This window comes from Abramis brama (genome assembly GCF_963993115.1).
Source record: "Abramis brama genome assembly, chromosome: 15".
NCBI lineage: Eukaryota > Metazoa > Chordata > Actinopteri > Cypriniformes > Leuciscidae > Abramis > Abramis brama.
The window spans coordinates 6,417,234-6,434,992 of NC_139977.1; the positions used below are offsets into that span (position 1 = coordinate 6,417,234).

General features: G+C 35.4%; 1 protein-coding gene across 10 annotated transcripts in view; it reads right to left on the reverse strand.

The window, feature by feature from the left end:
• Positions 1–454: 454 nt before the first annotated feature.
• rbm27 (RNA binding motif protein 27) overlaps positions 455–17,759 on the reverse strand; it is a 23,894-nt gene continuing 6,589 nt past the window's right edge. Inside the window, exons 7-21 of one of the 10 annotated variants that reach the window (XM_084137885.1) lie at positions 16,722–16,940; positions 14,185–14,370; positions 12,375–12,521; positions 12,123–12,264; positions 10,472–10,625; positions 10,134–10,337; positions 9,726–9,845; positions 7,143–7,268; positions 6,951–7,025; positions 5,708–5,875; positions 5,182–5,286; positions 3,199–3,396; positions 2,902–2,985; positions 2,657–2,797; positions 560–2,502 (exon numbers count right to left, since the gene is read on the reverse strand). In XM_084137885.1, coding sequence (XP_083994011.1) covers positions 2,413–2,502; positions 2,657–2,797; positions 2,902–2,985; positions 3,199–3,396; positions 5,182–5,286; positions 5,708–5,875; positions 6,951–7,025; positions 7,143–7,268; positions 9,726–9,845; positions 10,134–10,337; positions 10,472–10,625; positions 12,123–12,264; positions 12,375–12,521; positions 14,185–14,370; positions 16,722–16,940 — 2,159 coding nt within the window. In that variant the 3' untranslated portion in view covers positions 560–2,412. Of the gene's footprint in view, positions 2,503–2,656; positions 2,798–2,901; positions 2,986–3,198; positions 3,397–5,181; positions 5,287–5,707; positions 5,876–6,950; positions 7,026–7,142; positions 7,269–9,725; positions 9,846–10,133; positions 10,338–10,471; positions 10,626–12,122; positions 12,265–12,365; positions 12,522–14,184; positions 14,371–16,721; positions 16,941–17,759 lie in introns of all 10 variants that reach the window. The other 9 variants (XM_084137883.1, XM_084137884.1, XM_084137881.1 and 6 more) reach the window with 9 other exon arrangements.

The following is a 17,759-nucleotide window of genomic DNA, read 5'->3' on the forward strand; positions in this document are numbered from 1 at the left end:
AGATCAAAACCTTTCATCAAAGTGATACATACATTTTGAACAATACCCATTCTTGTCTTAGGATAACTTTCATTAACTTTTTTGATCCACTTCAAATGTTGACTACTGTAAATTTAATGTCCTACCAAATGAAGACTTTAAATTATTATATCTATACATAAATTTACTTTCAAAACCTCACTAGGAACATGACAACCAGCCCCCGTGTCTACATGTAAATAATGAATGTAGAAGCAAAATAACACATCTCTTATACTCTTTTAAAGCTGCCTTCCTATATCTCAATTGTCACATGATTAACAATTACTTACATTTTGTTTTATTACAGGTCCAACTGTAACATCTTACCGTTTCATAGAAACACTAAATATTATATTAATATATGGTTTTCTTTCTTTTTTTGAATATGCAGCGCAATCATTCACAAAGAAAATAAAACACACAACAACTGTTTCAGAGGGGAATAATTCTTGGAATGGATCATGATTTTTTTCTTCCTTTTTTTCTCTCTCTCTCACTCTCTCTCTCTCTTTTTGAGACATCTTTTTCCTTTTTTGTTGTAAATCATTTTACTTTTGGCCAATTGAAAATGTTTTTTTTTCTCTTTTTTTTCTTGTTATTCTTCTTGCTCACCCCCATTCCATTCTCTTTATTGATTAGCAAACATGCAACTGTTAGAAATCCATTTTACAAACAAAAAACTGAAAAATACATCCATAGATATTTAAATTTATAAACAGTAATAAAGTCAAAATCTATTTACGCTAAATGTATGACTTTGTACTAATGTGGTGTAGTAAAACGGTTATACAAATGAGCAAAATCCATTCTTTAAATTCACACACAGTCCCGAGTCCTTCTACTAGACTCGTGTACAAAACCAATATTAAGACCTGCCAGACCTTAAATGAACAACGGAGTTATTGAGAAATCATTGTAGAGATTATAAAAACAATATGTACCATCGATTGGGAAGAGCGGGGCAAACAGGTGCATCACTAAATTCGAATGGCAAAGAAACGTGCTATTACTGTCACATCAACAGCATACATACGTTTTACACTGGTCCTTCAGTAAAAGGAACTATAAACTTAGATTTCATTTTAGCAAAGTATGTAAATATGAATATTAAAAAAATATATATGCATACATACACATATTTTCTTTTCTTTTTTCAAATGAACACACGCATACATACGCCAGCATGCTATTGGGTAATATTTAAGGTTACAGAAACGGGTGCGTTTTTGACCCATTTCTGCAGGACCAGGCTTTTGAAATGAGTGGAGTGTCAAAAATGAGATAAAAAAAAAAAACCTATACAACAGAATCTTCTTTAAAGCATGGTGTAATCTTATAAGAGTGTGGTTTTTAGTCATACACTCACTTAAATAAGCCTCTAAGAGTTTCGAATGCGATTCATTAATTCGACCGGCTAAAATAATGAAGTGAGCAGTCATTATTACTGAAACCATTTACAAAATATACACAAAAAAGGGGAAATAAAGTCACATCTCTCATAAAACTATATCATAAAATTTAAGGCGTAAATGAAGTGTAAATCAATTTTGAATACATTCACAACACCACTGTATTCATATTTTACCTCAATTAACAAGAATCATATTCTCGGACCCTCATCCAAAGCTCTTTTTGGTTTTGGAACATCATCTAGAGATGTGAGGAAATAAATATGAACACTCTGACACACTGACCAAAATCAAGTGTGCCACATATATCTTCCAGAGTCCATATTTACAGTAAGTGGCATATTAATATTAAGAAAGAAAAATCCACCTGGTTGATATATATATATATATTGCCTAAACGTTAGAGAGCAGATACAAAAGCGTTTTGTTGTTTGTTTGTTTGTTTTTGAAAACATTTGACATCATGAGGGCATTTCGTTTCTTCACAAAGGAAAGAGATGCCAAAAGAGTGCATCCATACTACCAAAGTGGCACAAAGTGCAGATGAAGTTTCATGTTAAATCATATTAAACTGGAAAAAAAAAAAAAAAAATGGGTGAAACAATTTAGACATTTAAAAAAAAGAAAATTCACAGTAGTCACAAATGTTGTGAGTTACTGACATCTGCTCATGCACAGTGAAACAAAATGTTTCCCAGCTGAAACATTTTGCACTCAATCTCAGCAAAAGTGAGAGTTTGATACATAAAGCAGAAATTTCAGAGTGACAGAAACACTGCAAGTCTCCACAGACGTCTCACATTCTCATATATTCTCCTGTACGGAGAACGCGCTTTTCTCCAGGTCTCAAAATACTGAAAACCGTCTTTAAAAAAAAAAAAGACACTTTGTCTTATTCAATCAAATATACTTAAATTAACTTTCACAAAGAAAAACTAAAAATGAGAGTCCTTGAACAAAAAGTGGTGCCGTTTCCCCTTCCTCATCGCCTCCATGAGCGGCTCTCGTCTTCGTCTTCTTCGTCATCATCTTCTTCCTCTTCCTCTGGAAGCAGAAAGGGGCTGACTGGATCCTAGAGAGTGTGAGAAAAGATCAACAATTTAACAAAAAAAAAAAAAAAACTGCCAGTGTTTTTAGAGATGTAATATTCATACGGGTTCATACAGTTTAAGGGGGGAAAAGTCATGTGGTGTAACCAAGTGAAAAGTAGCTAAACATGCAGTTACCGTCATTACATGGATTCCTGCAGCATTGACCTCTTCCTTTGACTCTTCCTCTTCTGGTTCGGTGGACACAGATGGAGTTTTAGGTTTGTACCATGAGATCTGTAGAATTCGACCTTTGAACTTTGCTCCTTGGTTTGCAGCCTGAAAAAAAAAGAAGATAATTTAGTGTGCTTAAAGTCTACTAACCTCTGAAAATAAATGTCAAATTTAAAACAAAAAATGTAAGAACTAAAAAGCCACAGTACATTTTCTGCTTCACTGCGGGTTTTGAAGGTCATTACAACACTGGTAGCATCATGGTCACGAAGATCCTCGATCTCGCCAAATTTCTACACAAGAGGTCATATGGATTGAGCATAAATTATGTACGTACAGACAGACAAACGATTGACAGACAGACAGATAGATAATTGACAGACACACAGATAGATAGGCAGACAGACAGATGATTGACAGACAGACAGATAGATAGACAGGCAGACAGACAGATGATTGACAGTATATGGAGATATAATCGTGCACTATTTAAACTCAAATCTTACCACGAAGTGCGGCATGAGCTCCTCCTTCTCTTCCTGTGTGAAGCCGATAATAGAGATGGCTCGAGGCCGGTGGTCCACCACCATGTGATTGCCTCCGCCACGCCCCCTGAGGCTCCGCCCCCTCCCCCTCCCTCTGCCCCGGGCCGGTGCTGCTGTGGGTTTGCCCCGTCCCGCCGGTATCAGGCCCAGCCGGGTGGCCTACGCGATTCAAAGCCAGAGGGGGGGATGCGTGAACAAAACTTACAACAACTTACAATATAAGGTATCATCAAATAATAAATATATATTTTATGTATTTAGTGCTGAGCAACGATTAATCGCATCCAAAATAAAAGTTTGTGTTTACATAATGTGTGTGAGTACAGTATATAATTACTTTATATATTTAAATATGCATGTATATATTTAAGAAATATTTGCATGTCGTCAAGTCACCATTTATATAGCGTTTTTATATATATGTATATATATTAGGGCTGTCAAAAGATTAATCGCGATTAATCACATCCAAAATAAAAGTTTGTGTTTAAATAATATATGTGTGTGTACTGTGTATAATTATTTTGTATATATAAATACACACACATGCATGTATATATTTAAGAAATTTGCATACATATACTGTATATATTTATATATAATTTATATTATATATAAATAGAATTTTTTTTATATATAAATAACACATTTTTCTTAAATATATACATGCATATGTGTGTATTTCTAGATACAAATTTAATTATACACAGTACACACACACATATTATTTAAACACAAACTTTTATTTTGGATGCGATTAATCTTTTGACAGCCCTAATATATATATACACATATACATATACACATACACACACACAGACAATTTATATTATATATAAATATACATTTAAAAAAATATATGAAATATATTCATGCATGTGTGTGTGTAGTACTTTTATTTTGGATGCGATTAATCACGATTAATCGTTGCCAAGCACTAACATTGATACAGATATAATGAAATAGGATATATATGGATGTATGGGAATAGTGAGCTCCTCTAAACTTCCAAAAAAGTACTAGACTTTGTAACGTGCCTAACCTTTACCCTGACTGCAGATTGAAAAATTAACGCCACACCAAATGCTGATCATTTCTCTTTCATGCCCTGAACACTCTTTCAGCTTGTGTAGTTTCTTACTATCGCTCTCTTCCTTTAATTGTCTTCCCTTGATCATTCTCTCATTTCTTACATGGGAGCTGCTCAAACTTTAATGGGATGAAAAGCACCAGCGTGAGGAGAGGGATGCGTGTTGTTTTGGGACTGGTCCTTGGGGTTTGGGAAGTGCTCAGAGTTAAATGTGCAGGAGATGAAGTGTAATGACATGCATATTTCACACCAGCTAAGATAAGCCCAATGCCAGCCGTGATGTTTCGGTTGTCTCTCGTTTTAGGAACGCGAATGTTAGGGCTGAGTGTGACATTGTGTTTGCATGAAATGGATTATGCTGGTTCTGGTTGGGTACATCAGTGTCTTTTGCTTCAGTAAAAAAAAATCTGAAATTAAGTATGGGGTCTTAGCAACTAACATATATGGCATTTTATGCAGAACTATAAAAATGTTGAATTTAGTAAAAATGGGTTTAAAATGGGTCTCATTTCCCGGTTGGCTAACACGTGTGCCACACATCTATCGCTACTTTAGAGATACCTGTCAGGTCATAAGGACATTTTTGGTACTACAAAGTAAATACACAAAACAACTATAATAACATTAACTCTAAATTGAAAAGAATAAATTCATTTAAATGCACAATGATATTTTATTCAATATTTTTGTATATTTTCATTATCACCTCAATTCCATTAATTACTGTAACATGTTTTGATGTTTTAAAAATGTAGTTCAAATTACTGTCAATCATGATTCACATTAGATTCGGATTACTGCATACATCTAATATTTTTTGTAAAATAAAAATTAAAGAGCAACTTAACGCTTACCTCCACCTGCAACTGACCCAACCTCCTCTTCAGGTCTGTTGTGTCTTCTCCTGATGTCAACTTCTTATGGAAGTCCAACTCCGCGTCAAGCAACTCTTTCTGTGCCTTGAGACGAAAAAAAGACAGTCATACTTAAATTTAGAAACATTTTTTAAAACAAAATTGGCAATGTACATTTAGGTTCTAAAATTTAAAGCTGCAGTCTGTACATTTTTTGTTCAAAAAATATAATAATAAGCGAGTACATGATGAATCCATTTTCCAAACAGTGTTTTTGTCTGATCCTGAATCACTACGGTACACCTATAATAAGTGTTTATATTTAGACAGTGGCCCAGTACCTGCGTCACTTATCATAGACATAAACAGAGAGAAGTAGCTCTGGCTACAATGTTCTTCTGCAAGACGCATGCAGTTCTGTTTATTAACCGGTAGAGCGCCAGAAGTTACGGACTGCAGCTTTATGCAAAAATAGATCTAGAACACACTTGTATCAATAACACTAGGCATCTACAAATGGTCTTACGTCTGTTTTTGACTTAGATTGTATCGTGTTGGCAGTAGCTTGTGCGGTCGGGCTGATCTCATTCTTCAGCTGAGAGATCTTTTCTGTCAGTTCTTTAAGAGTCTTCATGATGTTTGCTCTCTCCTCTGGCTTCATCCCTCTGTTCTTTTCCAGGCGGTTTATCAGCACCTGCAGAAGGCAGTTCAGGTTTAGAGTTACATTAAACTGCATGTACGAAATCACTAGTAGTTCTAATATACACTCCTTATATCATATTCATTCAACAGACACTGAATCAGGACAAGCACAATAACTTTAGGGCTGTCACGATTCCTTGATTAAGTTCAAGTGCTCAATTTAAAAAAAACCTTGATTGCAATTTACTCGTGTGAAGTGGGGAATTCCACAGATGAGAATCCATGAACTGCATTATTAGTCCTTTTCTAAGGCTGCATGACATATTAAAACCATTTAAAAATCATAATATGGCATAGTGCTATTGTGAAATCACACAGGTGGACATGTGGTTGTTTATTTATTGATATGTGGTTATTTATTACTTTTGCTAAATGGTTCACATTTTAGAGTGGCCTTTTATGATGGCCAGCCTAAGGCACACCTGTGCAATAATCACGCTGTCTAATCAGCATCTTGATATGCCACACATGTGAGGTGGATGGATTATCTCGGCAAAGGAGAAGTGCTCACTAACACAGATTAAGACAGATTTGTGAACAATATTTGAGAGAAATAGGTCTTTTGTGTACATAGAAAAAGTCTTAGATCTTTAAATTCAGCTCATGAAAAATGGGGGCAAAAACAAAAGTGTTGCGTTTATAATTTTCTTCAGTGTATATTTATACTTTACATAGATACTTCTTGATTTTGTAATCAGTCCTATTAAAGTATTTTTCAAAAATAGTTTGAAACAAGTAAAAAGGAACTAAACATTGTAACCAACAGTGTACTTGGTTATCTGGCAAGTTTGTGCACACTGGGAATCATATGTTTTTAAAATAAAGACCAGGTAATGCTAATTGTACACAGTAAATATGAGATAAATGTAACATATGGCATGGGTGTCAACATAAAAACATTTATTAGCCAAACAGAAAAAACTGAACAAATACTCTAAAATGCAGAAAAATTAGTACATAATTGTAGTAATATCAAAATATAATAAAAAACGTGTATGCGTGTCCAAACTTTTACCTGGTGGTATATATACACATTTATTTTGTTTTACTTCAGTAATCTTTCATACCTTCTGACACTCGATCTGTTTTTCAACCATTTCTTGTTTCTTCTTCCTCATGTCTTGCTGCAGTTTCAACGCCTCCTGAAGGCCAGAGGTCACGTTAGCGCACTCATAAGTACATTCCAGACTGTGCAATCCTAGTAGGTGGATCTGCCTGTATCAGCTTACAGAGGTGAGGAGGAGAAAGGAAATACTCACATGCTTCTTTTTCAGAACCTCCTGAGCTTCCAGCGCTTTGCCCGTTTTTCCTAATGACTTTGATGCGGTTTTCAACACCGTGCGTGAGAACGGACCCTTCGGTAAACTCGAAGATGGCGTCAAACCCTTGTATAACAGAGAAATTCAAACAATTGTTGAATTTTAACATTTATTACATGTTTATGTGTTTTTTTGTTTTTGTTTTTAATATAGACACACAATCGGTTAAAAGTTTGGAAGATTTTTTAAATGTTTTTGAAAGAAGTCTATTATGCTCACTAAGGCTGCATTTATTGTTGCAGTGTCACATGATCCTTCAGAAATCATTCTAATATGATGATTCGCTGCTCAAGAAACATTTATTCATTTAGCAGACCTTTTATTTACCATGTATTTTTTTACCATCAATGTTGAAAACAGTTGTGCTGCTTCATATTTTTGTGCAAACTAGGCTTGCTGCGATAGTCAGTGTTACCGGTGTTCGGTTACATCACTTGCCCACCGTAGCACCGCCCCCACCGTCGTTCAGATTTTTTTTATAGCAATACAAATCATGTAGTTCAGTCAGAGAACAGATACTACAATTAAAAACTGAACACGAAAAAAAGAGTCGCAGCACAGATCAACAGCAGGAGTCAGTTTTCATTTATCACGAGAGTGAGGTGAACTGACCAAATAGGTGCTTTTACATTTAGCTTTGAGACCAAATCTTCCACCATCGTCTATGGTGGAAGATTTGGTCTCAAAGCTAAATGTAAAAGCACCTATTTGGCAATATTTTGGATTTAAACCCACTGCTAATAGGGAACCTTCAAAGAATTAGTTGTGTTTTTCTAGTTGTTGTGTTTTTCCATTAAGAATAATAATGAACCCACCATTCAAGCAGTTGCCGCCCCTGAATTGCTGCTAATGCGCACGGTTATTCATAACGGTGTGTGTCCTCTGGCGCAGAGCAGAGCGAGAGTTTCAGTTCAGTCCTATGGAAGCCCAACTTCCACTGAAATGAATTGAAAACGCTCGCTCTGCTCCGCACCGTTATGAATGCCGGTGCGCATTTTACTTTGAATTGGCAATTTAAAAGCGAGGTGCAAAAGAGTGAAAAACTCAAACGAAACACTTTTATTCAGCAAGAATGCCTTAAATTGGTCACAAGTAACAGTGAAGTAATTTATAATGTGATAAAGATTTCGATTTCAAATAAATGCTGTTCTTCTAAACTTTTTATTTATAAAATTTCTAGTTGACCAAATAAGCCTGAAATCAACCCTGCATCAGTGTTACCACAAAAATATTAAGCAACAAAAAAGATGTTTCCAACATTGATAAAAATAAGAACCATTATTAATAACTGAGCACCAATAATAACAATTCCATTCCACAGGAATAAAATGCATTTTAAAATGCAGTCTTGTTGAGAAAAAGATACATCTTTTAAAAACTATAATTATTCCAAACTTTTTACTGGTAGTTTCTGCTGGATCTATACTGGCAGCATTTCTCACAGCAAGCATCAAAGCAGCAAACCTACTATATTTGTACAAATACTACTGTTATTGTGTCACAGAATGTTTTTGGAGGTGTTTTAGACCTTAAATATATGATTTATATATAAAACAGTGCCTATTTGAAAATTAGTTGAGACATTTTCAGAGATGTGAGCTCATGGCCGTCAGAGGCTGTTCAGCGCTTATGTATCCGCTGAGAACAGCTTCATCTCGGCCACTCCCTGCTGACTCTTACATTAATAAGAGGTATATCTGTCTACACAATAAGAGGTATAATTCATTTTGGGCATTTCAAATGGGTAATCTTTGGTCTTATTAATCTATTACTTGATCCAGAGCAAATCGATTTGGCTAAGGGTAAAGTTAAGTTTTATAACTATAGTAATAGTACAAGATTTAATTTAAATTAAAATAGAGTTCTGCTTTTATACTTTTGACTGAATTGTTTGCTTTTGTTTATTTCCTATTGTACAAACCTCATACTTTTATAATGGCTATTATTGTTCATTTAATTATTATTGTTAAATAAATAACATTTTATTTTATATAAACAATATGCTGTATTTGGTATTGGGAAAGGGTCTGTGAGTGACTCTGATTTCTACTTCAGTGAACGTTACATTATTACCTCATTAGATGGCGACAAGAATCTTTATGAGCGAGTCAAGCAAAGCAAAGACTTTTATATTGAAATCGACCCAAAAAGGGTTGTAAACAAGGTTATTTCTAAAGAACACCTCACATGATGCAACCGGCAAATGCATTGACTAGCGCTATCATGGGAAATCCCCTTATCTGTTAAAAAGATTACGCTTTCCTCAGAGGACATTTTTTATTATGAATATAAGATTGACCTGAAGAATGAACTCGTTTACTCTATCTCTCATTATACTCTCCAATGAAGCGACTTAAAGGTCCTTCGTTACTAGTCCTAAAGTGACGTTTAGTAACGGCGATGTGGCTCTCTCTTGTGCCTATGGCTTAATCACAGCCCTGCTCATATAGAGCCATATCGCACTCCTACTCGTTTATATTCTCTCTGAACAGATGTGTGCAAACACTCAAGTGTTTTCTTTACCACTGATGGCTCTTGATTCGGGCTGGTAGGTTCAGTGCCGCCCATGATTCCCGTGGCAGTCTGGTGTTTGGGGAAGGTCTTATTCAGCACGTAAGCTCCTGCAGGGTGCTGCTGAATGACCTGCACACAAAACGAAATTCGGTCAAAGTATGTAAACGAATGACAAAGTTTGGAACCATGGATGAACAGTCACGGTAAGGATATCATCAATCATTTTTGAGTTAACAATCTATTAAAACGGATACAAACTTCTCTACGGGGGAACTATCAATAGTAGGGCTGGGCAGCAAGAGCTCATTCTCCAAATGTTAGAAGAGCAACACAATGAAATAGCACAGAAATATAATGTATTGTGCATTCCAGTTTTAATTTTCTCTGAATCTGATCATCCATCAGTGGGTCTCAGACCTTGTGTGTCGTGGGCTGCTGTTGGCCAGGGTTTGTGTTCTGACCGGGTCCCTGCTCCTGTGTGTTGGATGTGGGCTCTCTATGCCAGTAGACTCTGATGAAGCGGTTGTTCAGAACTGCTTCAGTGCTGGAGATGGCCCTCCGAGCCTCGTCATTGGCTGTGTACTGGATCAGTGCTGCCTCTGGGTCGCCCCCGAACACCACCTGTGGAAACGACAACACAGGACACAGTTTTACGTCACAATCACTACAACTACATTCGTTGACCTGTATAACAAAAGTGTTACATAACAATGGCAAATATGTAGTTCATAATCTAATCTACACAGACGGTTTACCTGAATGTTGACTATGGTTCCAAACTTGCTGAAGTGCTCATTGAGTTTGGTGATGTTGTTGAGGTCCCGGGGGATTTTGCGGACCTCTAGTTTGGTGTTGACGTAATAAATCTTTTTCTGGAAGGTGGGTTTATGCTGGTTATTGAAATTTTGTCTGTAAAACAGGAAAGACAACATTACACATCTCAATCAGGACATCCACCTGTATCATTGTAGTTTCCTTTGTGTTAAAAGATATCAATATTAATAATATTTATAATAATTTATCAATACATAAATTTAAAGGTAATAATTAGCATAATGACCCATAATTTATTACATTTATAATAAAGTAAATGAAGTAAATATAATATAATTTAGTATATAATATAGATTATAATAAAGTAAATACGTTTATATCACTCTGATTTACAGTACTGGTCATTCGTTTGTAAACATTACTTTTTTTAATGTTTTTGAAAAAAAGTCTCTTCTGCTCATTAAGCCTGCATTTATTTAATCAAAAATACAGAATAAAACTGTAATATTGTGTTTTAAGTACATAATAATGAAATCATGGTTTTCTATTTTAATATATTTTAAATTATTATTTATTTCTGAGAATCAAAGCTGAATTATCATCAGCCATAACCCCAGTCGTCAGAGTCATATGATCCTTCAGAAATCATTCTAATATGCTGATTTAAAAATTAAAGTATTATCAATGCACAAACAGTTGTGCTGTTTAATATTATTTATTAACAACATTTATTCAAAATAGAAATATTTTCTAACAATATAAATCTTTATTATCACTTTGTATCAATTTAACACATCCTTGCCGAATAAAAGTATCAATTTCTTTCAAAAATGGTAGTGTATATTGCTGTTCTTTTTTTATTCATCAAAAAATCCTGAAAAAAGTATCACAGGTTATAAAAATTATATATATATACATACACACACACACACACACAAGTTATAAAATAGCAGCACAACTGTTTTCAACATTGATAATAAATATTAAAATATTAGAATGATTTCTGATGGATCATGTGACACTAAAGATTGGAGTAATGAAATAAATTATATAAATTATATTTTAAGGTATATTAAAGTAGAATAAATTGTAGTACTATTTTAAAATACTAGTTTTTTCTTAATAAGCATAATAATCAATATTGGATCCTTTTCACATTTCCAGGGTCCTCTGAAGTTCTCATAGTTGTGTAAACTTCAATAACAGTGAATGGGAGACGACAGCAAATATACTTAAATTTTGTCCAATAGCAAAAGAACAAAATCCATGATAACGTTTCCACGACTTTCCAAAACAAATGTAGAGAGACTGAATTCAGCAGTCAGAAAAGAAAAAGATGAAAGGAGATTTTTTTTTATTTTATAAAATGATTAAAAACTAGATTTACAGACTAGATCCACACTACCAGTCATACTAGATTTGTGATGTTGATGATGCAGTGCTTTGGAAATGCATAATCAAAGTCTGTGAAAAGTCATCACAGTCATTGATCACAATTATAATTAAAAATTCAAAAGTTTATCACACACACACACACACCACATTTGAGTTGAATTTATAAAGGTCATATACTTTCTTGAAAGACTGCAAAATAAGATCTACTAAACCAGTTAGTAGTCGCTCATCACTCACTTGTCCATCCAGGGTTTTTTGACCAGTGGGCCATCAGTAGACGGCAGACACCTCTTCCTGTTCTCCTGCTCAGAGTTGTACCTCGCCTCACTGCTCGACACACTCGGGACAGACGGCTCCGTCTGAATCACTATGTTAGCTGCTAAAAACACATATTAAACAAATTTAAATTGATGTTGTCATGATGAATACATTTAAAATTCTCATGCAAAATTAGTCATTGGTTTGGAACTGATATTTTACATCTGATACCTCGTGAGTTTTGTCCATCACCAGAGGTAAGGCCGATGAGGTTGGGTCTCTGCGTCTGGATGCGAGGGATGAAATGACGGTACTGAGCTCTGCCCGGGCCGGTCAGTGCTGGGGACTCTGGGTTATAGGCCTCGGGGTCATAGCTGTCTGTATGTGACACAACAAACACGTGTTAAACCATACGTACAGTGTGCAGCGGGAAAAACACACTACAGGAGGTTCTTTCCCTTCGATAAATGAAACATTTATTCATGTGTTTGAGAGAACTTTCACCAAATTCTCAAGAGTGTAAGATGCAGCAGCAGCACAACTACATGGTCACAGTCTGTCACTGCAGCCTTCAGACATTAAACATCCCTGATATACTACACTCAAAACAAAATGGCTTTGAAACTATTTTCACTCAGAAATTTTTTCACAAATAATTACAAAGAAACAGCAAGTGACACATTGAATTAAACGAAACTTTGAAGTAGAAAAACTGAAACAGTATTTTCTTTTAAAACGTACTCAATCTTTGTTGTATTTACAACCTCAAAAAATTATTCAGAATGAATAACCTGACTCGCGGTTTGGTTTGTTTTCGGTACAGCAGGAAAAAAAACAGTTTTTAGTGGTTTACTGAACAAACTAGGTATGCTTATAAATAAAAAATACACTGCAGTTTATGGTGCTGTTGTAATTGGAGGAAGAGTTTGTAGAGTTAAACAGACTCGCTTGCTGTCAAGATAAGCATTTATGCGAGATGGAAATTTGTAACATTTACAGATAAGTAAACAACCATAATAGTTAAACACGTCTCAAGCGCATTAAACATCACACGCATCTGACAGCAGGGTAGGTTTATTATTTAGCTTGATGTGCTTAAAGTTCCCCTGTGGTAAAAATCAAGTTTTTAATGTTGTTTATATGTCTATGTGGTGTTTTTAATATGCTTTAAGACAAACCATGTGTAAATAAGTCGACACCATTGCTGAGTATTTTCTCCTTAAAACTGCAGTGAACCAAAGACAGTCTCAAAAACACGGTTTGAAATCGCTGGTGTTTCTGACGTCACAAACTACCTTGTAACCAATCAGATCAACCTGTGATCGTCAACGAGTGGATCTCTGAGCTGGTGTGAGTGAGTGGAGGCGGGGCTCATTTGCATATTCATAGAACCACGTATACTAAATAAGGCAAGGGTGTTGAGTTACATTAAAGATATTTTAAGGCATGAAGAATTATTTTTTTTTCAAGGACATTTTTTAAAATGTCATTTTGGTGATCAAAGACGAATACATTGGAACTGGATACAATTATTGACTACAGGGGGACTTTAATATAAAACAAGTCTTATGTTTAAGACAAGCTGGACCGTCAGTAGCTCACTCTGTGTCCGGTTTGTTTTTTTGTTTTTTTTTGTTGTGCTCGCAACAAAGTATATCAATGTAAACCATATTGTACGCATGCGTACCAAACCGAAAGACCCGTACTGAAAATGTTCGGTACTAATACATGCATCATTACACCCCCACTAACTGATGTACACACAACAAGACCAGAACCACCACCAACAGACAGGAAAGAGGCTTAGTATATCAACTGCTTTCTTTAAAGGGGTCAGACTTTCTTCCCTGAAGGCAACTTATAATGTCAATCGCATTGATGGTTTAAATTGAAATCCATTTCTGATGGACAGGAAAAACACAAGTAGCTGGAATATCGATGTAGTGCAGAAATCTGACATGACCCCTTTACAACACACATATAGACAGTAAGCTCTAAGCACCACTGCTAAAGATGAGCAGAGAGAAGCGCAGCGGCTTACATTCAGAGAGAGTGTATTGAGGATGGAGAGAGGCAGAAGAGGAGGAAGAAGAGGAAGGAGGTGGTGGTGGTGGTGGTGGAGGTGGAGGAGGAGGTGGTCCCACTCCAGGCAGGGCCAAAGGGGAAGAGGTTCTGGTTCTGGAGTGGGGTGGAGTGTCTATCCCAGTAGCTGGGATTAGAGGAGGCCCTAAAACAAGACAAGAGCAAACTCAAGCACTCATCTACAGCTAACTTCCATTAGTGCACTTTAGGACAACCGTTCGTTGTTAATATGAAGTCATTCTCAAGATTTAGCATCCAAGATTTAAAAAATTAGCGAATAATATTCCTAAAAATTAACAATTAACAAATGCATTTACCAAATTTTCAATTTTTGTATTACCTAAAACAGTCTGCGTCTTATATTCCAAGCGACTTAGATATAATGTACAGTATATTAGTATAATGCAATTAACGTCAAGCTGTAAAATGTGCAAAGTGCGCACATTTGGATTAGTGCCAAATGAAAGAGGTACATGAGCCCAAGTTTATTTGTATAGGCCATGTCCCACATGCTGGCAGTTTCAGTATCACTTTAAATCAATTTGTTTAGGCTCGGCTTTTATAAGGAATGTTGTTTATTTTATCTTCATACTTCTTTTCCATTCCAGTTCTGAATACAGTTTAATCTAAAGGATTTGTTGTGTAGTGAGGGGAACTAACATACACGTTTACACTGTTTGTAATATTTGTAAACGTGTCTTTTTTTTACTGATATTTTACATTATTTCTCAATGTAATAAATGTGACAAACATATATAATGCATATCATAATATAATGAAATATATTTATTTCTCAACAATGCAATTTGGACCCGGTGTGATTTATTTTAAGGTGTGACTAATTTTCTGGAAAATACTGTAATGCATAGTTGTAAGATTTTAATGTCAATTGATAAACATTAAAATAAATGAATTTATTATTTATTAATCAATAACCCATGAAAAATGTAAAAAAAAAAAAAGATATTTAATTGAAATGAATAATTACGTACATTTTTAATAAGACAAAGTAAACAGGAGAAAATAACGTAACATTCATAATTAACGTATGAATTGATTAAAGAATGAATAATTAAATTAATAAATAAAAAATTACATTCACCTAAAGATTTTAAAATCAGTTAATTATGGAGCTACACTATTCTGAATAAATTGACAATCATGATATATTTTTTTTTTGTTTAAAATAGAGCTGCATGATTCTCCCTCGATTCTAAACTCCAGTTTACTAGCGGTTCAGACAAAATGTTAATTGCTGCAGTCTATTTAAAATGTTTAATTCCTTTGAATGAAATATTGAAAAGAATGGGTTTGAATGAATGATTCAATGACTCACTCACACCTATAAAACATGGTAACGGCTCTCTCTGGCTCAGCGGCAGCGCAAACACAGTTCGAATGTTACGCTGTGATCAGACTTCTCAAACGTTAAACGATTACGGCGAATTGTTGTCATTTAGGAATAAGATTGAGTAGGTGTGTGAATCGAGATTGTGACCTTTTGCTTTCAGTGATAAATCGTGCAGCTCTACAATATAAATATGAAACAAATACAATGAAATTAATAATGATAAATAAAACAAGCATCATTTAGAGACATTGTTATATATACATACACGAGTCAAAATCTGCTAAGTGGTAATAATACAACAAGTGATTTTTCACCATTTACAACAGGATCTGCATTTTAATGCATTCAAATACATGAGTTTTGTTATAAAAGACAATAAAAACAACTTTGTGCATCAAAACCACTCCTTTCCAGGTAAAAAAAAAAATTAACCTGATTTGTAACAGTGAAATTTGGAAATGAATCTGCAACAGCTGAATATTTTTGACAGGCCAAACATGCCAGTAAGTATGATGTCATTTATTTAAGCCACGAAATTTCGGAAAATTCTGTCCGTAAAATAAGTATAACGACCTACACAAAAAGCATTTAGAACGTATCCAGCGCGTTTTATAATTACCCAAAAGTCAAACATAGTTCACATCTCAGCTAAAGAGAATAAACGGCAATCCAAATTGACAAACTTCACCGGGTTAGTGAACATCGTTCAACATGTGTTGGTTTTGACGGACATTTTTATGATCGAACTACGCATTCCGATTCTGACATTCCTGATTTGAATATTTTCAATACTTTATGATTGAATTGAATGATTTTGTTCAGAATTTTGGCAACAGATGAACTGTTAAATGAGTGATCTTGAGATGAGTCCATGTAGTCGTCCAATTTGACTCTCATATGCTGATGTAATATATACTGTAAACTTGACTGGTGATGTAGTTTGATCACTATCTTCTCAGTTGTTTAAAAGATCAAGGCAATAATCAAAAGATTGATCAAAAGTTTAATTTTCCAATAAAAGATGATGCATTGTTACATTTAATTGCCCCTTAGCAGATTTTGACATGTATATATCGACTAGGTTTTCCAGTTAATAACTCAACTGAAAAGCCTAGTCTAGCATGCTGCAATCAAAGGACACTTACCTGGCATGGGGTAGATGCCCGGAGGCGGGGGCTGCCCGTGGGGGGGAGGGGGCATGGGCATGCCAGGGGGGGGTTCAGTCATGGGGGGCATGGGCATCCGTGGCAGGACTGGCGGTGGTGGAAACGGGATCATGGTAGGAAGTGTGACGTCATCCACAATCAGAGGGTCATTACCGTGGTCAAACGGACAGAGGTCACCTCGTATACAAAATCCTTTCTCTGCAAACAAAAAGAAACATTTTTTTTAAATCACCATCACAACAGTCTTTCTGGACAGTTTAAATGTGAGGCTTGTATGATATGCGTGTCCTTGAGGTGGGACTACTTGTCAAGGTGATTGAACTTCTGGTTATGTGTCACTGAGGTCATTCTTCAGTGGAGTTTGCTCCATGTAAACAGTGCTGTATGGATAGTCACGTATCTCGTCAACGTTTCTTTAGTAAGATCATTACACAAATCGAGCGAACCATCCACCCCGAAGTCATCCCTGTGGACGCTCTTCTCCAAGTCCCACCAGTGTGAAAAATACCCCAGGTACAGGGTGGTAAATATAAACTGCAGCTATAATGCCGTTCCCATAAGGCCACGCAGTGAGTTCGCTACAGCACAGTCATTAGTGACGCTTTAGTAACAGACACCCTGAAGAGTAAAGTGTCCTTAGAGAATATCAAGACGCTTCAGTGTTTCTGAAGTGTTGCACATGATTTGACTTTGATTTTAGAGTGGCTGCAAAACGTATTTGGACCTCAAGTATTAAAACACGACTAAAATATTAAACTAAGTGCAGGTTCACACATACTTTCAGATATGATGTGTTTGCAGTGACCCCCTGATCTGCGGCTGTAGACCACAAACAACATTTACTCATTATTTTTATTTCAAATCCAAAAGTTGTTACTGAAAATGTTTTGTCAGTATTGCGATTCTCTTTGTACACAGTACAGTTAAACAATCTTTCATGGACGTATTCACGTTTAAACGCTAAATTTGAACAACGTATTATTCAATGCATTACTTCTATATAGATCTATATATTAA